The sequence below is a fragment of the Arvicola amphibius genome, chromosome 7, assembly GCF_903992535.2.
Source record: "Arvicola amphibius chromosome 7, mArvAmp1.2, whole genome shotgun sequence".
Taxonomy (NCBI): domain Eukaryota; kingdom Metazoa; phylum Chordata; class Mammalia; order Rodentia; family Cricetidae; genus Arvicola; species Arvicola amphibius.
In genome coordinates, this window is record NC_052053.1 from 70,764,683 (window position 1) to 70,790,302 (window position 25,620).

Here is a 25,620-nt window from a genome sequence, read left to right on the forward strand (position 1 = left end):
GAGGATCACATCTTACTATAGGTTCCTTGACCCATTTTCCTTGACAAGGTTGTAAGTACCCCAACACTGAGCCATCCTGGAGGAAAACGTAAGAGTTTAATGTTCCTCTGGTAGAAAGAGGGGGCTGTGCCACTGAAAGCAGTTCCAAGCGAAAGGTCCTACTCCCTGGCCGGTCTCAGGCAAAGGACCCAGGTGTCCACAAAAGTTTGCAAAACACTGAGCTGGTTGTCTGCCTTGACTTTTGTGATTACCTTCTGAAGGCTAGAGTCCTAAGACAAGCCGGAGAATTATAGGAAAGATAAATGGCAGGCTTACTTATAGCTAGGATTTGAAGACGTTCTCCTTATTGTCTTAGTGTAGTGTACTTCTAACATGTAGCCATTTGAGTTTTATCCCCAAAGCTCTGGAACTAAAAATATTAGTTCAGGAAAGTTAAGTGGCCTTTAAACCAAGAAAAAACTGAACCAGGAAAAACAAACAACAAACAAACACAAACCTGATCCCCAAGGAGCCAGTAAGGCTCTGGAACAGCATTCCTTCCCAGTAACCAACTTTCTACTCAGAGAAGACAAACGGGATTACCTTTTAAAGACGGGAGTTTTTGCAGTTCTCTGTTATTGCTGGCATTAAAGCGTGAAGAATTCTGCCGTTTGTCTTTCTTCACAGGGACGACAACAGGCTGAGGGACTGGGGCTTTTATTTTTGCGGATGTCGAAGACTGGACAGCCACCAGGCTGTTTTTCCTGCTGGCTATCTGCTTTTAAAACAAAAAGAAACCAAAACATAAAATGGATTGTTTAAGATGACCGCTAAATCAGCACAAGTGAAATAAAGAAAACACACGCGTGTGGGGCAGTGTCCTGCATATCCCTTAACTGGAGCTGCTGGGGGTTGAGGCTTATGTTCTGTCCTCAGTGATCCTGAACTGCAAGAGCCACAGGCTACTATGTCCCCTGCAGACCTCTGATTTCTTTGGTAGTTGCCTGTTTGGGATCAGTCTTACTCGATAGCTCAGGCTGGTGTTGAAAGTACTGTATAACAAGGCTGATCTCCAACTGGTGGTGATCCTTCTGCTTCAGCCTCTTGAGTGCTGAAATTACAAGTGTAAGCCACCTGCCTGGTTGGCTTCTAAAGTATTACCACAATGTGGTAGGCTAGGTAATGACTGCTACAAAAATGGTCACATCCTATAACCTGGGATGCGTGACTATGTCACCTTGCTTGGCAAATGAACTAAGGTCACCAGAGAGGGAAAGGATCCTTGAGTATCAAGATGGCCAAAGCCAGCAGAAAGATCCTCATGCAGGAGGTAAGATGGTGGAACAAGGGAAGGCGAGGAGATAGTGGAAGCTGAAGTCCAAGAGTCAGAGAGACACAAAGCTCACTGTGGCTTGAAGACAGAGGAGGGGCAGATACGTCACCCTGCCACACCTTCCCTTGGGTCCTGTGCTCAGTCTCTGCCCTCTAGAACTGTAAGATGTGAGAGCATCTGCTCCTACAATCATTGAACAAAAGCAAGCGAGAGAACAGAGCTAAACACTTCCTGTGACAGAAGGTTCTCCAAGTTCACTATTCTGTCTGCTGCATACAGGTGTCTTTTCTTAGCCTAGAACTATTCATCTTTGCCCCTTGGGCTCCCAGCTAACAGGCACATCTCTGATCCTCAGGGCTAGCCAACCTCCTTGAGGCCAGTTTCAACATGTCCAGTGAGATGTTCCTGAAGAATGGAGACTCTGGGAGAACACACAGCAAAGGCACTAGAGACCCTTGACATCCACACAGGTTCAGTGGATGTCTCCCCATAGGAATCCTGGGGAGCTATGTGGACTCTTGGCCCCCGGTCAGAGGAATGTCTGTGCATGACCAGCTGATGTGACACACTGTGGTTTCCTGCTACCATGTGGACAATGGTGGAGATGACAGCCATCATCTACAACAGTGAAGGGAAGATACACACAGCATGCCCGCTGCACCCTGTCTTCCCAAACAGTGGCTCGTGTCTGCACAGACGTACTTTTCAAATGGCCACTAGTGGGGTTGAAGAAATGGCATGAGGATGTCAGTTCAGATTTCCCAGAACCTGTGTAAAAGCTGTGTGTGCTATCTCTAACTCCAGTGCTGGTGGGGAACGGGGTGGAAATGGGCATACTGGATCCCTAGGGCTCACTGGCAGGCTGACCTATGTGAAGAGTAAGCTGTAGGTTCAGCGAGAGACCCTGTCTTAAAACATAAGGTGGAAAGTGATCACAAAGTCAACCTCTGGCCCACATACACACACACACACACACACGCACACGCACACGCACACACACACACACTCACACACACACTCACACACGCACACACACACTCACACACGCACACACACACACGCACACGCACACACACACTCACACACGCGCACACACACACACACATGCACAGGTAAGGACATCCATACACACATGTGTCTATCTTCCCTCCCCATACATATACATGCTGGAAAGTCAACAAGCTTCAACCTGAAGATACAAAATTCCTTAGCCCCTTCCCATTACCACACAGGGCCATGGAGACCAGCCACACCAACACAAGTCCCAACTTATCTGTTGTCCTTGAATGCACGTTTGCAAAGCATAATATGGGCCTGCTTTGTTTTTAATAAGATGCCTACAAACAGAAAGGGCGCTCCAAAATAAGACTGCCCAGAGCAGCAGCAGCAGTTCTGACCCAAGAGTGGGGACCGGGTACCCTTCCCACAGGCTAGGGTCAGCATGTACTTTCTTGGACTCTGATCTTGACGTCTGTTATAATCTGATCTTGATCCGTGGGGTGATGGTATAGAAGTGACATGGACTTTTAAAAGGTGGGGCCTAACAGGAAGTCCTATGTCACTGGGGGCTCTTTCTGCTGCAGGATTGAAATGAGGCAAGTTTTACACGCCAGCCATTGCCACTTGCTGTTCTGTCCTCACCAGAACTGAGCCACCTCCAGAGTTGGGAGTGCAATAAACATTTTCCTTTAGAAGTAGCTATGCCTGTCATTGGTTACTGAGACAAACAACTTATAAAGAATCTCTCATTCTTACCATCTGGCACAAAGAGCATGAAAAGGCCACATACAGTCTGGTGAGATGGATCAGCGGGTAAAGGTGTCTGCCACCACGCTTGATGATCCAAGTTTAATCCCCGGGGCCCACATGGTGGAAGGAGAGAACCAACTCCCACAGGTTGTCCCCTGTAACATCCCATGTATATGTGTGCACACACATGCACACACATAAGTGAATACAGTATTAAAATTAAAAAGAAAGTGCCATCTACAACTTGCCTCTTCCATGGAGCCCTCCTCCCAACTTAAAACTTATCAGCTCGCCTTTCCTGGAATGCTCCTTCAAAAGCTGGAAAGATGGCTTCGTAGTTAAAAGAACTTGCTACTCTTACACAGGACATGGGTTTGGTTTCCAGAGCATACACTGGGCAGCTCACCTAGTCTGGAATTTGAGCAGCAGGGGAACCGATGCCTTTGGCCTCCAAGAGCACCTACACTCACACTCACACACACACTGTAAAATAATAACATAATTTAAAAGCCCTAGATTTTACTCCACAGCCTCAAGGACACGCCCACAGAGTGTTCCTTGCTGTATACACTAAGCTCCCATGCACACACTACAGATTGTTATAACTTCCATCTCCCTTCACTGTCTCCAAGTCCAATGCAGGACCATATATACAAGGACCTTGACAGACACAACGGTAAAAAAACGAACACAAACAGCTCCAAGGCCACTTCATACTGCAGGGAAACAAGCTGTGCATCTTACATAACCAAGTAAAGACGAGGGGTGATCTGGTTAACCCGCAGAACAAAATCAAATCAAATCCAGAGGCCACCCTTGCTGGGAAACAAGCTGAGGGAAGGTTTCCAATGTCTGAAGAAATAAAGATGTTACAACTTCTGCAGACACCAAGCTATCAGCTCCCATCCCTTGGATGCTGCTGATTTTGCCTCCCTCTGGGCCTCTCCAGTGCTATCACCATGAGGAGGCAAAACTTCCAGAGAGAAAATCTGGCCGCTGCTCCATGTTTATCCATCGTGGCAGTTTCTTCTAGTTTCATGGTGGTTGTTACATGTCTCCTTCCAGGCCTGGCTCCACCACCGTGTCCCCTCCTGCAGCTACTCCAGGCCTTTCCCTTTGCCGTGCTGTTTACTCCCCATGGCACCTGCACAGACTCCATGCCATGTCATGTCTTGCTCTGAGCACATTGTGACTTTACACTCTGTCAACTGTAAGGGAGCACATCTTTCTCCTTGTGGAGGACAGGGCCTGTCTGCTCACTGTCAGTTTTGTGGGGTTCTTAGGAGTCGCCAGCCAGGAAGGGCTTTTCTGAAGTAAGGAGCTCACCTCCACTCCCCACCCTCTGCCATGGCCTCAGCATGGCGTCGGATCATTCACACAGAGAGGGGCAGGTACACAGAAGACTGGAAAAGCACAGGTGCCATCCAGGGAAGTGAGCAGAACAACTGCCCAGGTGAGAACTGACCTTCTGTAAGAGAACTACAAATGTGGCGAAGTGGTGTGGTGTGGCAGTGCCGGGCAGGTCTCCCTTTCTAATGGGCACTTTGGCTCTGTGGGCTCTGACCTTGGGAAGGCTTTGTCTTGAAGTATAAACAAGATATTCAGAGATTGGCTTGGGCAGGGGGCAGCAGCTAAGTGTAGACAACTAAGTATCAGACACTCTGCAAAATCACTAGGGTTGGAGGACAAGGCAAGTGTGTGGGATGGGAGTGGAGAAGAGACTCTGGGAGCTGTCTCCTTTCTGACTGAGGTAGACAGGGGAACTGAGTGGCAAGCAGCCCGTAAGACAAAGCAGTAAGTTCAATGTGACTGCACTGTCTGAGGTCCCACGTTGGGATGCAGTACACCTGGATGAACAGGCCACAGTTACATCTCCCTGCTTCTTCTATTTTCTTAAGAATAAGACTCAGCAGCTAGATTTTTTTTTCTTGTAGTCTTGGCCATTGGCTATCCATCCTACTCTGCCCATGAGACAAAATCTCACTCACCTTTCTCACTGTGTCCCGGTGCTCAGGACAATGCTGTTGGACACCCACTAGACATTTGGGAAGGCCACTGGAACTGGTCATATGATATCAGAAGTGAACAATATCTAAGTGAGTTGCTCAAGACTTGGAAATGATCACCTGGCCGAAGAAGACACCGAGGGTGCTCAGCAATAGTGGTGGAGGGGAGTGTGGCCTCACAGAAGGTCTCTAGCAGCAGCAGCAGCAGCAGCAGCAGCAGCAGCAGCAGCAGCAGCAGCAGCAGCTATGCTGGGGATGCTGGTCTCCTTGAGGAGCATGGGAGAAGTTAGCTAGAGCTAAGATGAAGCAGGGGCATGAGTAACATCATGGCGATATCTGGCTGGAGAGAAAGGAGAAAGGGCACAGGAGGCAGGAGCAGCTGTTTCCAGTGCAGAATGTCTGATTATGCTTGGTGCTGGCAGGACAGGGCCCACAGGAAGGGAGCCACAGCTGAGAGAATAGCTGGGCTGGGCTTAGACCTGCAGAAGGGGAGGGAGGATGAACTGAGGCATGGATGCCAATCAGACTACACGAGTCTATGTGGGTAAACAGTATAAGGTCTACCAGGAGTCCCTTGTAAAGGGAGATGAAGCAAGAATCAAAGTCTAAGGAGACAGGTGAGGTCAAAAGGGTCACCACAGAAAGGGCAAAAGCTTAGAACCTGGAGAAATGAAGTGGCTCTAGACAAATACTCCTCCTTAGAGACCAACCCATCTCGCTCAGTCAGTCTTGGAACAAGCGCTGCCTGAACAGAAGTGGCTGTGAAGACCCCACCCGCTCTTCTCCTGTCCTTCTCTAAGGCTTCAGTCACACCTGGCCACTGAACCCCACTTCTGGGTGATGACAGCAGTGCCTTGATCCTCCTTCCCTGCACTCTCCACTGAGCAATTCTGCCTTCTAGCACCTTCTGAAGCTCTCCCTCCCTTCAGCTTTATGATGAACTGCAAAACCTGCTGCCACTCAAGTGCTGGAGACAGCCCATTATCCTGTGACACAGTCTGAGAAGTGTTTTTTATCTCCCCCAAAGGGCCAGCATGAAGCTGGTCTGGATTTCAGTCTACCCACCAGCCCATCAGAGACAAAATGGAAAGAGGATCCACTTAACAAGCGATAGGACTGAATCTGCACAGCAGGCTGGGGTGGGGTGGGGGGAACACAGGGTGGCTACTGCAGCAAGGGGCGCAGGCAGGTAGCTCTGCTGTGGGGCTGTGCTGTGCACTGTAGGACGTTTACCCACTGGAAGACAAAAGTCCTGTTTTAGGTTGAGACAAGAATGTCACCAGCATTACTGAATGTCCCCTGGGTGGGGTAGCAGGGCAAAATCACCCTAGGTTGAGAATCACATCTTTCAAAAATATGTGACTAATTTAATTTTATTAATAGCTAAATTGTAAGGGGAAAGAGAAAAGGAACCCACATGAGCAGGAGGAAGTCGGGTGCCGTAACAACCAAGTATAGCCAGGAGCTTACCTCACCTGGACTAAAGCTAAGCACAACAGCAACCTGGGTATGTGTTCACTGCTCTTTTTCAAGGGGTGTTGATGGTAGTTTGGTTCTGCTTAAGCATCTCCGAGTACAGGAAACATGCAAAAAACTGGCAAATAGGGTCATAAGAAATAAAGTTTCTACACAGCAAAGAAAACAGAGTGAAGAGACAGCCCACAAAAAGAGAAGAAATGTCTGCCAGCTAGTCATCAGATAGAAGGTTAATATCTAGAACGCATATCAAATTAAAAACAAAACATACCAAAAGCAGGCAATGCAATTAAGAATGGGCACATGATCTGAGTAGATTCATCTCAAAAGAAACAGAAAAGGCCAAAAAGTATGTGAAGTTACTCTGTATCATTAACAAGCTACAGTCTCACCTCAGAATTGTGAACACACACGTATACACACACACGTTCGCACACATGCACACACACACATACACGCACACACACACATGCACACCTCAAAGCTAATGAGGATGTGGAGGAAAAGGAACCTGCACACTGCTGGTGGGAATGTAAGCTAGCACCATTATGTAGAACAGAACTGTGGCTCCTCACTAACCTAAAAATAGCTCTACCATATGATTCAGCTATCTCACTTCTGGTTCTATATCCAAAGGGAATCAAGTTACCTGCACACTCAGGTTCCTGCAGTGCCATCAATGACACCACGATGTAGAATCTGCCTAGGTGCTCATAAACAGATGACAGATGCACAATGGAATACTACTCACTCATAAATAAGAATAAAATTCTGCCATTTACAGCAACAAGGAGGGAACTGGAGGACCCCGTGCTCTGTGAGGTAAGTCAGACACAGTTAAGCACTGGATGGTCTCTGTCATATGTAGACGTTAAAAATGCAGTTGGCCTGAATAAAAAAGAGGGATTAGCGGAAGTGGAGGAAAGGAAGTCAAATACGATCACCACACACCATACACCATTACTGTAGCAAATATTGTGATTAGGGGGCTGACCCCCATTAATATGCTCTAGTTGTGCATGTTAGAACAAAAGAGCCCTTATTGCAAAACATACATTCGGCTCCATTCACCTCAGGACAACCTGAGAAGAGGAAGGAAAGCGCTGAAAGGAAAGCGGGCAGCATTCTGGTGATGTCACAGCCAGGTGGGAGGACTCTGGGAGACAAACTTTCCCCTCATTCTCGTGCATAGGAAAATAATTCATAACAACAATTTAAAAAATCTCAGATTTAGTCACAATACTTCTAGATGAGACTAGAGTATAAAGCCCCTCTTTTCTCTTACTGTATTCTGTTTCCAGGCTTCCCTTTCTGAGCCATAGTCCTGCCGCACAACCCTCACTTCAGGCATGCTGGTACTCTGATTCTCGCATGTCCCCTGAACTCGTGCTGTGTCAGTGCCTGTTCCCTGTATGTGACATGCCTTGTCTCCTCATCCTACTTCCACCCCAACCCAAGCTTCTCAGATACTTGACCTTGGGTACTGGTTCAGGATTGATGTTTTCTCTGCCTCCTCATGCACACGCAGGCTGCCATGCCACTACACCCTTGTACTCAGAGGTGTTTCCCGTCACGGACCACATCTGGAACCACTGTCTACAGGGATGTTCAGCTCTGCACATCAGAACAGTGTCTCATTTTGCTTCCATCTGCCACCACTCTACTTGTTGATTCTCCTCTACTGTGTGTCCACCCTCCATATAACTGCTTGTATACACAAACCGCACATGCCTGCAGGCACTCACCAACACACTCTCTCCATGTTCCAGCAATGCCAAGTGGCTTGTTTTCCCAGACTATATTTCCCAAGCTATTTTTGCATGTCTGTTAAAATATAATCTTTTATATAACATCTTTTAAAATATAATTATAAAATATAATTTTTGTTAAAATAGTATAATTTGACTGACATACTGGTAGGTTAGACAGAACTAATAGTCAAGACTATCCTGTGAACAAAAAATATAGGCAGACAATGGACAGAACTGGGGCAGCTAGACAGACACATAGGAAAGAGGAAAGACGAGTCTCCAGTCCACAGCATATGTAAAATCTAACTCAAATTACATCAAAGACACAAAATACAAGTGGTAACAGCATAAACTTGCACAAACACACAGAGAGATGCCCTTAATGTCCTGGGTTTGATAGCAAGTTGCTAACTACAATGAAACAAAACAAAACAAAAAGATAAATTAGATTTCATTAAAAATATATTTTCTTTTCTTTTCTTTTTTTTTTTGTTTTGTTTTGTTTTTCGAGACAGGGTTTCTCTGCAGCTTTTTTTTAGAGCCTGTCCTGGAACTAGCTCTTGTAGACCAGGCTGGCCTCGAACTCACAGAGATCCGCCTGCCTCTGCCTCCTGAGTGCTGGGATTAAAGGCGTGTGCCACCACCGCCCGGCTAAAAATATATTTTGATAATGCCAAAGGCACTATCAAAAAAGTAAAAGGCAACTAATAAAGACAAAATATTGTGAATTACATATATGACAACAGTCTAATAGCCAGAACACAAAACTTCCCAATAACTCAACAAGAGGAAAACAATAGACTTAAAAATAAGCAAAGGAGAGGCTACAGCCACCACCTGCCTGGGAGCGCCAGAGGCCCAAGCCACCAACCAGCCTAGGTGTGCCCACTGGAGGCTCTGCCCTGCCTGCACCTGAAGGAGCTTTCAAGGGAGACACAGCCCCCAACTACACCAACTGGAGGAAGACACGGGTAGGCAACAAGGTAAGAACACGGTCAACAACATAAAGAGCAACACAGCATCACCAGAAACTACTGGCTTTACAAGAGCAAGACCTGAACACCCCAACAGAGATGACAAAAAAAGACCTTAAAAATAACTTTATGAAAATGATTGAGGCCCTTAAAGAAGAACTGAAAAATTCCCTTAAGGAAGAGGAAAGGACAAACAAAAAGTTGGAAGAAATCAACAAATCCCTTAAAGAAAACAAAAAAAAAAAAAAAAAAAAAGCAAACAGGTGAAAAAAATCATTCAAGACTTGAAAACTAAAATAGAGACAATAAAGAAAACACAAACTGAGGAAATTCTCAAAGTGGAAAATTTGGGTAAATGATCAGGAACCACAAATGCAAGCATAAACAGCAAGATACACGAGATGGAACAGAATCTCAGGCGTTAGGATACGATAGAGAAAATAGATTCATTGGTCAAAGAAAATGTTAAATCTAACAAAAGATTAACACAAAACATCCAGGAAATCTGGGACACCATGAAAAGACCAAACCTAAGAATAATAGGGGTAGAAGAAGAAGAACTCCAGCTCAAAGGCACAGAAAATATATTCAACAAAATCATAGAAGAAACCTTTTCCAACCTAAAGGACACGTCTATGAAAATACAAGAAGCATACCAAACACCAAATAGACTGGACCAAAAAAAAAGTCCCCATGCCATATAATAACCAAAACACTATACATACAGAATAAAGAAAGAATATTAAGAGCAGCAAAGGAAAAAGGCCAAGTATCATATACAGGCAAACCTATCAGAATTACACCTGACTTCTCAATGGAAACAATGAAAGCCAGAAGGTCCCGGTCAAGCGTTATGCAGACATTAAGAAACCACAAATGCCAGCCCAGACTACTATATCCAGCAAAGCTTTCAATCACCACAGACAGAAAAAAAAAACAAAAAAACGAGATATTCCATGATGAAACCAGATTTAAAAAATACCTAAGCACAAATCCAGCCCTACGGAAAGTACTAGAAGGAAAACTTGAACCCAAGGAAATCAGCTACATCCACAAGAATACAGGCAATATGTGATCTTACAGCAGCAAATTCCAAAGAAAGGGAAAACACACATAATACCAACATCACCAACAAAAACTAGCAATCACTGGTCATTAATATCCCTTAATATAAATGGGCTCAAATTGCCTATAAGAAGACACAGGCTAACAGATTGGATATAAAAACAAAATCCATCCTTCTGCTGTATACAAGAAACACAACCAACCTCAAAAGGACAGACATTACCTCAGAGTAAAGGGTTAGTAAAAAAAAAAATTCCAATCAAATGGACCTAAGAAACAAGATGGTGTAGCTATCCTTATATCTGACAAAATAGACTTCAAACTAAAATCAACCAAAATAGATAAAGGACATTTTAGATTTATCACAGGAAAAATCTATCAAGAGGAAATCTCAAATTCTGAACATACAGGCCCCAAATGCAATATTTGTAAAAGAAACATTACTAAAGCCACACATTCAGTTCCATACACTAATAGTGGGAGACTTCGACACCCCACTCTCACTACTGGACAAGTCTTCCAGATAGAAACTTAACAGGTAGATGGACCAATGGAATTGAATTAAAGACCCTGATATTAATCCACACATCTATGAACACCTGATTTTTGACAAAGAAGCTAAAAATAGAAAACAGAAAAAAGGAAGCATCTTCAACAAATGGTGCTGGTGTAATTGGATGTCGACCTGTAGACAAATGCAAATAGATCCGTATCTACCACCATGCTCAAAACTCAAGTCTAAATAGACCAAAGAACTCAACATAAATCCAGTCACACTAAACCTCATAGAAAAGAAAGCAGAAAGTAGCCTTGAACACTCTGACACAGGAGACCTCTTCCTAAATATAACACCAGTAGCACAGACACTGAGAGCAACATAATAAATGGGACCTCCTGAAACTGAAAATCTTCTGTAAAGCAAAGGACACGGCCAACAAGACAAAACAGCAGCCTACAGAATAGGAAAAGATTTTTACCAACCCCATATCTGACAAAGGGCTTATCTCCAAAATAGACAAAGAACTCAAGAAACTAGACAATAAACTACCAAATAATCCAATTAAAAAATGGGGTACAGAGCTAAACAGAAAATTATCAACAGAAGAATCTAAAATGGCCAAAAAAAACACTTAAGGAAATGCTCAACATCTTTAGTTATCAGGGAAATGCAAATCAAAACAACTCTGAGATATCATACCATCTTACACCAATCAGAATGGCTAAGAACAAATACACTGTTGACAGCCTATGCTGGAGAGGATGTAGAGTAAGGGGTACACTCCTCCATTGCTGGTAGGAGTGCAAACTTGTACAGCTGCTATGGCAATAAGTATTGCAATTTCTCAGAAAATTAGGAATCAATCTATGTCAAGACCCAGCAATACCACTTTTGGGCATATACCCAAAGAGGTACAATCACACCACAAGGACATTTGCTCAACTATATTCATAGCAGTATTATTCCTAATAGCTAGAACCTGAAAACAACCTAGATGCCCTTCAACCAAAGAAAGAATAAAGAAAATGTGGTACATTTACACAATGGAGTACTATTCAACAGTAAAAAACAAGGACATCATAAAATATGCAGGCAAATGTATGGAACTAGAAAAAAAATCCTGAGTGAAGTAACCCAGACTCAGAAAGACAAATATAGCATGTACTCACTCATAAGTAGATATCAGACATAAAGCAAAGGATAACCAGCCTAAAGTCCACAACACCAGAGAAGCTAGACCCCTCCTCCAGAAATAGAAGGAAGCAGATACAGAGATCCACAATTAACCACTGGGCCGAGCTCCAGGCGAAGAGAGGGATGAGTGATAATACGAACAAAGGGGTCAAGATCATGATGGGGAAACCACAGAATCAGCTGATCCAAGCTAGTGGGAGATCACTGACTCCTGACTGACAACTGGGGAACCTGCATAGGACCATCTAGGCCCTCTGAATACAGGTGACATTGGTGTGGCTTGGGCAGTATAAGGTGCCACTGGCAGAGGGACAAGGATCTAACTCTAATGCATGAATTGCCTTGGTAGAGCCCATTCTCTATGTAAAGATACCTTGCTCAGCCTAGGCATGGGGGAGAGGAGATGATACAAGAACCTTGGTCCTGCCTCAACTGGGGGATAGGACAGTCTTAGTTGACTTCCCAGGAGAGGCCTTAATGTCTCTGACGAGTGGATGGGAGGTGGGGAGGAGAGGACGAAGGGGGTACTGGGATTTGTATGTAAAAAATTAATTTTAAAAGGGGGGAATAACAAAAAAGGGAAATATTTAGGGTTGAAGAAATGGCTCAGCAGTTAAAAGCATTTGATACTCTTCCAAAGGACCCCTATTCAGTTCCCAGCACTCACAATGGGTGGCTCACCATCACCTGTAACAAGTTCTAGGGGATCTGGTACCCTCCTCTGGCCTCTACAGGTACCCATATGTGGCACAGACACAGACACAGACACACATTAAATAAAAGTTAAAACTAAGTATTTTTTTTTTAAAAAGAAGCAAAGGACTTGAACATTTCTCCAAAGAAGCCATGCAAATGGCCACCAAGGGGTACAGGGAAAGGGGCTCACAGCTACCGGTATCGGCACAGGCAGGAATCTGGAGCAAATGGAAAACAGCAATAGCTGGCAAGGATGTGGGGCTCCTCAGTAAGTTAAATGTACAATTACCAGACGACCTAGCAATCCTCCTCCCTGGAAGACACCCTCCCATCAGGACTCAAATAAGGCACAGAGAGAAGCATGCTGACACATGGTTGCAGAAGTCCTGCCCACAACAGAAGGCAGAGCCAAGCTGGGCATCCTCCGCTGATGCAATAAAGCGTGTTGCAGCCTTAGGATGGAGTGTGATCCAGGCAGAAGAGGAACGGCACAGATATGAAGACAAGACAAATCTACTGAGAGCAGACTAGTGCCTGCTGGGTTTTGGGGAGAGACTGCTTGGTGTCTGTGGGCTTTCCTGGAGCTCGCTGCTGCTCTGACCTCTGGCATCCTTTACCCTTCTGGGCTTGCTGCTACGAACAGCTGTGGCTTAGTGAGTGCCAGTGTGGCTCATCACTGACGTAAAGCAGCAGGGGCTTCTACAGGCCAGGAGCTCACTCATGAAGTAAAGAGACCAGTCTTAAAACTGGCCTCTGTGGAGGAGTGTGTGCTGTTTGCTGCCTGGCTTGGGGAAGTTCTCGGAGATTTGGTTCTTCCCTCTGGCCACTGTCCTGGATTGGAGACCATAGCAGGCTTGCTTTGTTCTACTTGTCAGCTGTGTGAGAGGCCCCAAAATTTCCCTTAGCCTCCTTGCGTTTGACATACTAGTCCCAAACACAATGCTACTTATCAAATCCAAGTCAGGATAACTGATCTTTCCCATTGGAGTTCTGAGCACAAACTATGGCCACCACCTGTCTGTGAACTGAATCTCTGCATGTGAACTGCATCTGCCTGTGAACTATATCCGCCTGTGAACTACATCCGTGAACTGCATCTCTGTGAACTGCATTTGCCTGTGAACTGCATCTGCCTGTGAACTGCATCTGTGAACTGCATCCGCCTGTGAACTGCATCTCTGTGTGTGAAATGCATCTCTGCCTGTGAACTGCATCTGTCTGTGAACTGCATCTCTGCCTGTGAACTGCACCTCTGCCTGTGAACTGCATCTGTCTGTGAACTGCATCTCTGCCTGTGAACTGCATCTGTCTGTGAACCACATCCGTCTGTGAACCACATCTGTCTGTGAACCACATCTGTCTGTGAACTGCATCCATCTGTGAACCACATCTGTCTGTGAACTGCATCCATCTGTGAACCACATCTGTCTGTGAACTGCATCTGTCTGTGAACCACATCTGTCTGTGAACCGCATCTGTCTGTGAACCACATCTGTCTGTGAACCGCATCTGTCTGTGAACCGCATCTCTGCCTGTGAACCACATCTGTCTGTGAACTGCATCTCTGCCTGTGAACTGCATCTGTCTATGAACTGCATCTCTGCCTGTGAACCACATCTGTCTGTGAACTGCATCTGTCTGTGAACTACATCCGTCTGTGAACCACATCTGTCTGTGAACTGCATCTCTGCCTGTGAACTGCATCTGTCTATGAACTGCATCTCTGCCTGTGAACCACATCTGTCTGTGAACTGCATCTCTGTCTGTGAACTGCATCTCTGCCTGTGAACAGCATCTGTCTGTGAACTGCATCTCTGCCTGTGAACCACATCTGTCTGTGAACTGCATCTGTCTGTGAACCACATCTATCTGTGAACCACATCTGTCTGTGAACCACATCTGTCTGTGAACTGCATCCGTCTGTGAATCGCATCTATGGGGAACCCTGGGTGGCTGCAGGATGACCTAAGGTTTCTTGAGGAACAGAGCAGTTGTCTTCCTGACTTCCAGGGCCCAAGAGCTAGGATTCTGGAGCCATCAAGGGAAGATCTTGAGTGGAGGGAAAGCAGGACTGTCAGTCCCCATGGGGAGTTGGGGCAATAAGGTACACAGGCAGGCCCTCTGCTGACTGCTATGACCACAGTGGATAGAGAGGCAAATGGCTACTGCCCTGTGTCTTCCCAGCAGCCATTGGGAATGGTGGCACAGGCTACCATAGAGAAACAATATAGGTATCAAGAAAGGTAACAATTTCTAACCGGAGACTTCTAAAGTCTGTCACTTTCATTCCCACAAGCAACCTCCTAAATGTGGAGTGAAATAAATCAGGGCAACAGATAACATGGGTGAGTCTGCACTTCAAAACTACGCATTCAACCAAAAAAACAAACAACGGGTTTGAGACAAAGCCTCACTCCTAAGCGTCTTTCCATATAAGAGGTTGCTTTTCCTTCATTCAAACTGTGCAGTTCTAAAAATTCATAACTACATGTAAGATGTTTATTGTGCCACTGAGCAGGGCCGAGCCATTGGAACCTCAAGAAGCTCATGATGCTGAATGGAGTCAAACACAAGGATGCCGTCCGCGCTGAGCTAACCAGAGCTGGTTGCAGACGAGGGTCCTGGGATGGCAGCATAACCAACCCCTCTCACTTTCTCTAAGTGTTGCCAGTTGCTTGGATTCGCCCCTCACCCGAGAGGCAGAAAGCCATGTCCCTGAGCCACACTGCCCTACCTCACCTGCTTTGTGAGACAGTTTTATTGGAAGGTGTGTCCATTTGCTCATCATTGTCTAAGGCCGCTCTCTTCTACAATAGCACAGTAAGCAGCTGTGACAAACCGTACAAATATTTCAGGCCGAGGACAGTTATATCTGGACCGTCACAGAAAGTTTTCTTTTTCTAGGCCAACAGTTCCTGCTGAGAGGTGGAAACAGAGAGGAAGGAGGGTTTTCTGATCAGCGCCGGCCATGGCTGAGCCTAGCAAATCTGCCAGCCCTGTCCCCAGTGGTAAGGAAGGAATCACAGAGCTGTGACATCTAGGAGCAAGAATACTGAGGAGTGTATCACAGGTGCCCCTGTGGAAAGAGTTCTCTCCACAGATACAGCTTCAACCAGGAAGATCCCATGGGGCTCCATGGATCCCCAGAGGAGAGGATGTGGAACCTGTTATGCTGGAAGGCAGGAGGGAGACTTTTCCACCCCATGTTGTACATAGCCACCTTCTACTGTGTCATCTATGCAGAACACGAAAGAACTGGGTGTCCATGAAAGAAAAACACATTCTCCAGGGAAACCTAACTGTCTAGGAAACTGAGGCTGTTGGTGAAGGGCCTGGTCCCACCCAGTAGAGTCTCAAGCCAGCTCCACTGAGGTCTTGAAAACAAGTGGTCAGCGATAAGCCGCCAAGACCAGAGCCCCAGCCAGCTGTGCAGGCGTTACATCCCTGTGTGTGTATGGAGAGCACTTTCATGTCACGTCTTCCCTGTTGCACAGCAGCTCAGCAGCAAGGTCCAGTTCTGCAAACCCTGCAGTCAGTCACCCGCTCTCACTTTCTTGCTCCAAATGCCTATCACCCTTGGGATGAAGCTCCCACCTTGAATGTCAACTCCTTGGTAAGACTGTCCCTGACCACCTAAAGCAAGCTAAGTGTATAGTGAGGAGGATATACTTATGTACTATTTCAACAAAAAAAGATTTTTTTCCAGTGCTGAGAATCAAACCCAGGGTCTAGTGCACAGTAGGTATACAGGCACTTTACAGTGAACAGCCCCAGCTCTTGTATTATTTCATTTTCAACCATGAACTTTTTGACTAAAAAAAATACAGACCTATAAGAAACTGTCTGCAAGAATAACTGTGACACTGTGTAACTCCTCTTGGGTCTCTCAAGGTTCCTCGACTAGGAAATGGAGTCTTCCTCATGTGTAGATCTGGGGCCGTGGACCTAGAGGTGAACACACTCTTTCCCATCTCACCAAGGCACCATCTTTTGTGTTTCCTTAGTTTCTTTTCCTTTTTTAAACCTATTTTCTTCTCTTGCCAATTTATCTTTTCTTCATTTAAATTTTTAATATGAAACTTGATAAATTGTATTATTAAAGAGAAATAATGAGGCTAAATTTAATTACATTTACTCATGTTAGAAGTAGTTGTGTAAAATATTGTCTGGCTACAAGTCAACTCTGCCCCATGGGACTCTCTCAGATACCAGACATATTCTGCATCTGCTAACTACTAGCTACTTGTGGCTACTGAGCACCTGAAATGTGGCTAATGCACCAAGGAACTTGATTTTAAGTTTAACTTTCACCACTTCAGGTTGAAATGAAATCATTTGATGTGGCCAACTTCTGAGCTCCTCCCTGGATCAAAACTAAACTAGCATTTGTCAGCACTAAAGCCTGTAGGTGTAGAGGGTGTGTGCTAATCTATGGTTGTAACTCTTCTTAACAAAAATACAAAAAGATAAAGGAAAGACCAGTGTATCCTTGAGCTAAGGTAAGGCATTTATTCTCTTCCTTGAGTTTAAATTCTAGGACTGTTTTCTGACTCCCCCAGGTGGAGAAACAAGGACACTGTGGACTGGGAAGTGGCCCTTCTCAGGAAGGCTAAGGAAGGGCTGAGACAGTGGTGCCCACCCTGTCCTCAGGTGGGCCTCTCCCTTGTGGAAACACTCTTGGATAGTTTCTTCCCTTCACTGAAACTTTCAGAGTTGTCTTTACCTTAAGAAGACATCCTGTGCCCCGTGCCAGTGGCTGGGCAGTTAGTCGGTGAACAGCTAGCTCCTCTACAAGTCAGGAAAACAGCTGCTGTGTCCCGTGCCAGAATGCCTGCACTCCCCCTGCAGCTGCCTGTGCCTCCATGTTAGGTTATTTCTCCCACCTCTAACCCTAGCTCTGTCTCAGGGACCTGGTCCTATCTGTTTAGGTGCTAATGGCACCTGGAGCCCTTTCCCAAGGCTGCAGCTGGCTCTTCCTAGGAGATGGGCCCCAGCTAAGCCCCTCCATTCAACACCATCAAAGTGGAATTGGCTAGAAACTCCCAATCGCAGACTGTCGAGAGGCAACCGGGTCACACGTCATAGTGCAGAGCTAATGCGTAGTTCTTAACAGGTCAGGACTGCATTAGTCTTTTTATCCCCAATCCTCAACACCATGCTCATTCATACAGGACCAAAGATACCCAGGCCAGAAATCATCATTCATCCACCCATTCATGAAGTGTACTACTTTACAGTAAAAATATATTCTACTAAGAAAAAGTCCTCACCAGGAGGTGGTGGGGCATGCCTTTAATCCCAGCACTGGAGAGGCAGAGACAGACAGATCTCTGTGAGTTTGAGACCAGCCTGGTCTACAAGAGCTAGTTCCAGGACAGGCTCCAAAGCTAGAGAGAAACCCTGTCTTGGAAAACAAACAAACAAACAAACAAACAAACAAAAAAACCAAAGAAGCCGGGCGGTGGTGGGGCACGCCTTTAATCCCAGCACTCGGGAGGCAGAGGCAGGCGGATCTCTGTGAGTTCGAGACCAGCCTGGTCTACAAGAGCTAGTTCCAGGACAGGCTCCAAAGCCACAGAGAAACCCTGTCTCGAAAAACCAAAAAAAAAAAAACAAAACAAACAAACAAACAAAAAAAACAAAGAAAAAGTCCTCAAGTAAGTGTAATTAGGAACTAGAAACACATTTCAGTGGAAATTCCAAATTAAAACAGACTATATAGGCAGATAAGATATATTTACCAGTGACCTTTTTTAGTAAGGTCTGTAAAACAATTATTTTTTTTTTTTTTTTTTTTTTTTTGGTTTTTCGAGACAGGGTTTCCCTGTAGTTTCTAGAGCCTGTCCTGGAGCTAGCTCTTGTAGACCAGGCTGGCCTCGAACTCAGAGATCCGCCTGCCTCTGCCTCCCGAGTGCTGGGATTAAAGGCGTGCGCCACCACCGCCCGGCCCAATTATTCTTTTTTAAAGTAATTTTCTGTGGCTTAAAACTTTCACAAAACATCAGAAAAGTCCCAGGTGTGGTGGCATATGCCTATAATTTCAACATCAGAGTGGCTGAGGTAAGAGGCTAGCCTGGGCTACACAGTAAGACATTGTCTCAGATATAAAGATAAATAAGTAGTCCTAAGTGTTAATCATCTGAGCTAGTATAATGTTATTTACTTAATAAATAATATTGAATGGAAATTCTGCATTGAAATTCCTTTGGGTATCAAAAATAAAGTAAATAATAATTAAAAGTCATTTATATAGCTTCAAGTCTGACTGACTTGAAGCTCTCCTCTTCCTGGCACTATTTATCTAAGTGCTGAGGACTGACCACAGGGCCTTTGCACTTTCTAGGTAAGGGCTCCATGACGGGTCGAAATTCCCAACCTTCTAAGCACTTTTTAAATCCAACAACCAAATATTTCTCGACTGCTGGTCCTAACATGGAGAGCACAAAGACGAATCGCAGGTCATGTTGAACAACTGTCCTCAAGGGCCTCAGCTAGTCAGGGATGCGGGTCACAGGAAGCATGGCGGCTCAAGGCCATGTATTACAAAAGTGACAGCAAACCAAGTTTAAAAGACAAAAGAAATATGCCCCCCCCCCAAAGAAAACCTTCCCTTGAACGAAGAGATGACTGAGTTAAGAGCACCTGTCATCCTTGGAGTTCCCTCCAAGCACCCACACGGCAGCTTACAAACTCCTAGAATTATTTTGTCCTCTATGGGCACTAGGCACACACACAAATGTAGGCAAAACACTCACGGACATACATAAAAACAAATTAAAAAAAAATCAAACCTCTTAAATTTCAGAATAGATGAATTTGAGCTGTTGTTTAAAAAAATTGAAGGCTTCCGTCAACTTTTAGGAAGACGGTAAGACAGGGATTCTTTTTTGAGTTCTTTTATCTCGTGTGCATGTGTGCCAGAGGTTAGAGGACAACTTGCCTGAGTTAGTTCTCTTCTACCATGGGTCCCGGGGGCTGAATTCTGTTGTTAGGTTGGGCAGTAGGTGCCTTAACACACTGAGCCATCCTGTCAGTCTTTGGAAGGGTATTCAGAAACAGCTGTCCTTAAAGCACGTCTGCAGCTGCCACCGAGGGTCCCTTTAGATGCTTCAAGGGATCCAGGAAGCCAAACTGTCTTCATAGTAACTTAGACATAGCTTAATGACTTCTTTGAAGTCTCATGTTGTGAAAAATTTTGTGAGCTGTGCATGTGCTAACTGAATGTAGAGCCAGGCAGCTAAAGAGATTTGCAAAATCCTAGAGCAGTGCCCTTCTTCTCAGTGAATTGTTTTAAAGTTATTTTCACACAAATGCTATTTTTGTTAGCATGTAATGAGTATTATTGCTATTATTAGCTGAATTGATGAATACTTAATTTTTTTCAGTTTTAATTTCTAATATGAAAAATATGGGTAGCTAGCTGTAACCCACCTACATAAAAGCTGTTTGGGTTCCCAGCGCCTTTGAGGAGTATAAAGGGCCCTTCCTTCCCTTCTGTCTGAGCACTGCTGTTCTACATGGAAGCATAACCGGGAGAGAGCACCAGACACACTCTAGAGGCAAGTATGCACACACTGTAGAGCTCTTTTCCATGCTGTGGCTCAGCAGGGGCCAGTCCGTCCTCTGGAGATCTTAGCAATCTTTGTCCCTAGCATTTAGTGGGTGAGGCCAGGATGGATACACACAGCCTGACAACAGCCTCTAACAAAGCACCTGGCTTGATAGGGCCGATGTAGACTATGCACTGGTGGTCCATGGGGCTTCAGGGGTCCCACCTCTCAGCTTACATGTGGATGGAGTGGGAACTAGAGGAAAGGATACCTTCAGGAAGAAGCGGTTTCTGAGGCCCCAAAGGCAGGCAACCTGGAGAAGCCAACCACTAACAGGTCCCAAACGTTCCCATTTGAGGCGGCACCTGAGCACGGGGCAAGGAAGGGCCTTAGGCCTGAGAAAGGCCAATCAAGGTAAGGCTGAAGCCAACCTATGGATGGAGGCTTTGGCCCTTCCACAGAGGGTGTCAGGTAAGTCACCATGTGGCTCTTTCCAAACCACTCCCATAGTCTCTTCCAATTTATTCAAAAAAGATGCCCAATCCAGAGACATGAGCAGAAAGTCCCTGGTTAATTTTAAAAGATACTTTCCTAAGTATCTTTTATGTTTACTTTTATGTTTACACATAATTGTTCTGTTACTAAATTAATAATGTTTGTAAATTTTAGTTTTAATGTATAGAAAAACATTTTTACCAGCCAGTACAATGTGATCCCTAACAAGGCTCAGTCTCATTCTCCCTTGCTCTGGATGCCAGTGGAATGCAAAGGGGCAGAATTGTCAGAAAGGGAAACGGTGTCAGAATGAGCTATCAAGTCTGAGGGAAGATTGCTCAGGCTTCTTTCCGAGCACTGACTGTTACATAAGAGTTGCTGGAGAGACTTTCCCACAAAACTAAGCTGAGCTGGGCATAGGAAGTACACACAGAGAACCAGACTCACACTGCTTTTAATGTGCCGGAACAAATCATTTATAAAAATCTTCAACACATTTTAAAACATCAACTTTGGACAGAGTACACAGATCTTAAAAAACACAACAAGACAACACAGCAACACTATCCAACGGCCTGACCCTGCAAAATCAATGTCCAGATTCCGGTATAATTTCTTTAAGATTTTAAGTGTTCATAAAAATGTGCCCAGTCATGGTCCTCAACATCTGAATGCTAATTAGTTCTCTCTGTCCATCTCCACAACGTTTTCCAACTTCAAGAGGCCCGTGGATCAGCTGTGGCCTGTCAGTTAAAGATACCATACAAAATAAACCTGTATCTAGCACTGGACAGAAATGTTTACTTTCAGGACACATGGGAATGAGCAACAAGTCCAACTTTAACATCCTATCTGACAGAGAAAAAAAAAAGGAAAGAGAAATGTACTAACACGGCAATGACGAGATTTCCAGAACAAGGCAAGAACTAACTGTCCAGCACTCTAACGGGATCTGTCACTGTACTAACCTTTAACAGTATTTATATGTATAATAGACACATATAAAACTATACCACCTTTAACCGTGATTATATACCTGTAATATACACAGACCACCGTTAGCAGTGTTTGTCACTACACTAACAGATCTAGCCTGCCATGCATCTTACAGGGCAAAATTTCTTGGGAAGTCGGGCCTAATCTGTCGCATGTGGTGAAAACTGGCTCCCAAAATCTTTAGCTCACTAAGTTGTCTTGGAGATGAGGCAGCACGCTGCACAAGGGGAGTGAGGGCATCAATCGTGCAAGAACCAGCATTTTTGTTCTCTAACTTCCAGCTCTGCAATGTCTCTCATGCTTTCTCTCACTCTAGGACTTTCCTTCCTCATGAGAAAGCCTATGTTCTAGCCCAAAGTATCCTGGTATAAACTGCTTGATGCCTTGTGTCCTGTGTGACTGGGGGACCGCCAGCCAAGTGTCTGTAAGGACTCTCCACATACTTGACATGGTTAACTTCTTGAATCTCTGCTGTGATTATCCCCTAAGTCTCTGGCAGCTCATCCATGGTTAGGCACCTGCCCTTTTTGCCTCTCCAGGCTGTGAGGCCTGAGTGCGTTAACTGTCCAGACTCAGAGCCACCTTTGTGGGGCAATGTGAGCAACTGTTGCTTGTGGAGGGGTATGAAGTTAGAAGGGCTCAACGAGCACCACGGGAATACCAAACCTATTTTAACTGTTTAGGTTTAAGTAGTCCAATTCAGAGCAACAGGAGAAGAAAAGTGTGTGCAGCAATGACTTAATTCACTCGCTGAGTCAATCATATTCCGTAAGTGGGTGGGACTAGGAAAGAATAGGACTGAAGGCTGAGGGGAGGAAAACAGTGATCAGAAAGTAGAAGTCAACTCAGAGTTCACAGGAACTAAAGCACCTTGATTTGTATTCCTGCAAAATAATGTATGCAGGGGTCTGCCAAGTGTCATGCTTAGTATGCCACGTTGCCTCAGGTCTCCTTCCGAGGAAGGAGTGGAGTGCCCAACATTTCAGTGCTTTTCTGTGGTCATTTCAAGCTCTGTGTCTCCAGTTCTTAGACAGCTGCACTAGAAAAGATACAAAAAGACAACTGGGGCATCACACTGGACATGGCAGGCCACACTCAAGAGCCCTACTCAGCTGCCAGTAAACTCCCCAATGCACTTCACAGATTCTTTCTTACACAGCACTGGCATGGGCGTTTCTGAACTGGGATGGGTTTTTCAGCTCAAAACTCAACATTATCTGCCCTATCCTTACAGCAGGGTTCATTTCAGAGAAATGAACCACACATACTGCTATTTCTCTGCGACTCCCAAGGGGAACGGGACACAGGTATGTTTGAGCAAGGAAGGTTTGGGGACCAGTAAGAAGTTTTAGCAACAACGAAAGCGCACAGCGTATACCCCTGAAGAGCAACTACATTTCATGTAAAAATTGCTGAAGCGCTGGCTCTGGAAGGCAGTCAAACACAAGCCCTTCCACAGGAAAACATCATGGTCTGCTGTACAGAAAGGGCAGGCAAAGACTGGCACAGACACTCCTAACTACTGGTATTTCAGGAACCTTTAGGATTTCTGCTTTCAGCTCTAGGGAGGGAAACAGATTTGCTGGGATGAACCACCTGCTGCAGAGGAGGGAGGCTTAGAACACACCACATGAGAGGGGAAGACAACCTGGAACGAAAATAACCCCTGCAGATAGCGGCAGTTAACTGCGTTTCCCAGGCAGAGCTGAACTCTAAATTCTAATGCGGTTTGCAGGAAGGAGAGGCCTAACACTCACAAATTAAAAATGTCTGTGGTAAGATTTCGAAGATCCAGTTCTGGAGAATGAAGACTAATGAGCAGCTTTTAAAAAACGGAGCCAACAGAGCTCTGGGATCCTCGGCCTTGGGCACTCTAGTTCCAAGACAGACAATGAGATACAAGAGAAGGCAAAAGAAAGTGGCTGCTCTGCAAATACCCCTAAGATACATCTTTACTAAGGAACACTGATTCTCCCAAATGACCCAAGGGGGCATTCCAGCTATAGGGGAAATAAGCCAAAGCCAGGAAGCAAGGAAAGTCAGAACTCACCAATGACGATAGGGGACTGGAGAGAAAAGAAACAGAAGACTGTAAAAAGTACCCAAATTAGAGATGCCAAATAAATGCCAGCACTATGTGGTTGAAAAGGCCTCAAGGGAACAGATATCATCAGGGGAAGCCTGCCCAGGACACCAGCTAGAGAGACTGCATCAAGGAAAGCAAGGACCACCGAAGAGTCACCCAGAAAGTCACCGGATAACCAGGAAAGGCAGGAAGGGCTGACCCTAAAGCTAAAAGGAATATGAAATTGAGGTAGGGGCTCAATTTAAGACAAGTTCACATGGCAAGGCTTGCTAGATTAGAGGCACCAAATTTTTAAAATATTTTTAAAATGTCAGCTTTATGGCGTGCACTTTAATAAAAGTGGGAAAAATAAGTAACATATGAAAACACTTCAAAAAGTCTCAGACAGGCACACATTTTATGAGACTTTGTTTTTCATTACCCTGTGTGTTAGACCTTAGATTAAAAGCTGCTCAGGAAAAGCAATGAGTATGTGACACCAGTTACCTCTGACTCTGCTGTGTCTTGTCCTTCTTTTGAACCTTTTCCACTTTTCACCGGTTTTGGTGGTTCCTGGGAAACGTTACAAAAAAATCAATTAGTGGTCTCAATATGTGGACCGCTAAGCATCAGCTCAAATGCCGTTTCCAAACTGATTCATAGCACTGAGAGCTTCTGGTGGCTTTAATATGCCAGCAGCAAACTACATCATATGGAATACAGACACAGTACCAGAAGCCTTCAGATTCCGTTTCTCTTCATGTTCTTCGTCTAGGTTTGGGGGTGAAAACTCCAGGTAGGGACATATCAACTCAATCTTAGGCAGGGATCTCGGCCCATCCCTTTCTTCCCTCCCACCCTTAAACCTCACGAATGAGGGTTTCTGGGGCGAGTCTGGAAGACTCCAGCACCCCGGCCCCCGCCACGCACAGCACTGCACGGAGCATCCGCCGCCACCCAGAGCGACCGCGGCACCTCAGCGCCACCTCAGAGCCTGGGCGGCCTCCCCAGCTCCATGCAATCCTGTCAGCGCCCTGGGCCCGCCCGCGAGCCTGGACAACCTGCCGCCCCGCCCCCACCCGCCGACGCGGGGACCCCCGACCCGGTCTCGGAGACCCCCCCACCCCGACTCACTTTCTCCTTCTTGTTTTTATTCGGCATGGCTGGTGCGGGCCGCCGCCGCCGCCGCCCCTGCCGCCGCCCGCCGCCACCGCAGCAGCAGAAGCGCCCCCGGCCCAGCCGTCGCGCCGCCCCGGCCGCCGCCGCCGCCGCTGCAGCCGCCGCCCGGGGACTGAGTCGCTCGTTCGCTCTCGCTTCCCCTTTTCCAGGCTCCCAGAGGCTGCGGCAGCCGCGGCGGCGGCGGCGGCGGCGGCAGCGGCGGCGGCGTCTCTCCGCCCCTCTCCCGGCAGGCCCCGCCCCCGCGTCAGGCCCCGCCCTGCGCCGGCCCCACGCCGCCCTCTCCCCGCCCCGCCTCCCTCAACGGCGTCACTCCATTGGCCAATACGGCCTCACGTGCCCTAACGCTCCGCAGCGTCGCCCCGCCCACTGCGCGGCGGGTCCCCACCCCCTCGATGCCAGTCGGCTCGTGTGCGGATGAGTTGCCCGGGTCTGAAGGGTTTGGTGGGGCCAGCAGGAAGGAAGCTGCTGAAGAGAGGGGGGCGTGTGGATACGACCGAGGTGATAAAGGCGTAGCCGCTTAGTCTGGGCGGGGCGGAGAGCAGAGGGCAGTGAGAAGCGGAAGTACACATGTGCAACGTATGGTAACTATTCAGCAGCCGTCCAGGCACGAAAA

The 25,620-nt window shown here is 46.1% G+C and overlaps 1 protein-coding gene across 4 annotated transcripts in view; it reads right to left on the minus strand.

Annotated features, from left to right (window-relative positions):
* Ppp2r5c (protein phosphatase 2 regulatory subunit B'gamma) overlaps window positions 1-25,071 on the minus strand; it is a 127,676-nt gene extending 102,605 nt beyond the window's left edge. The window contains exons 1-3 of one of the 4 annotated variants that reach the window (XM_038335887.2): window positions 24,963-25,071; window positions 24,336-24,401; window positions 583-754 (exon numbers count right to left, since the gene is read on the minus strand). In XM_038335887.2, coding sequence (XP_038191815.1) covers window positions 583-754; window positions 24,336-24,401; window positions 24,963-24,989 — 265 coding nt within the window. In that variant the 5' untranslated portion in view covers window positions 24,990-25,071. Of the gene's footprint in view, window positions 1-582; window positions 758-24,335; window positions 24,402-24,962 lie in introns of all 4 variants that reach the window. The other 3 variants (XM_038335886.2, XM_038335888.2, XM_038335890.1) reach the window with 3 other exon arrangements.
* Window positions 25,072-25,620: the final 549 nt, after the last annotated feature.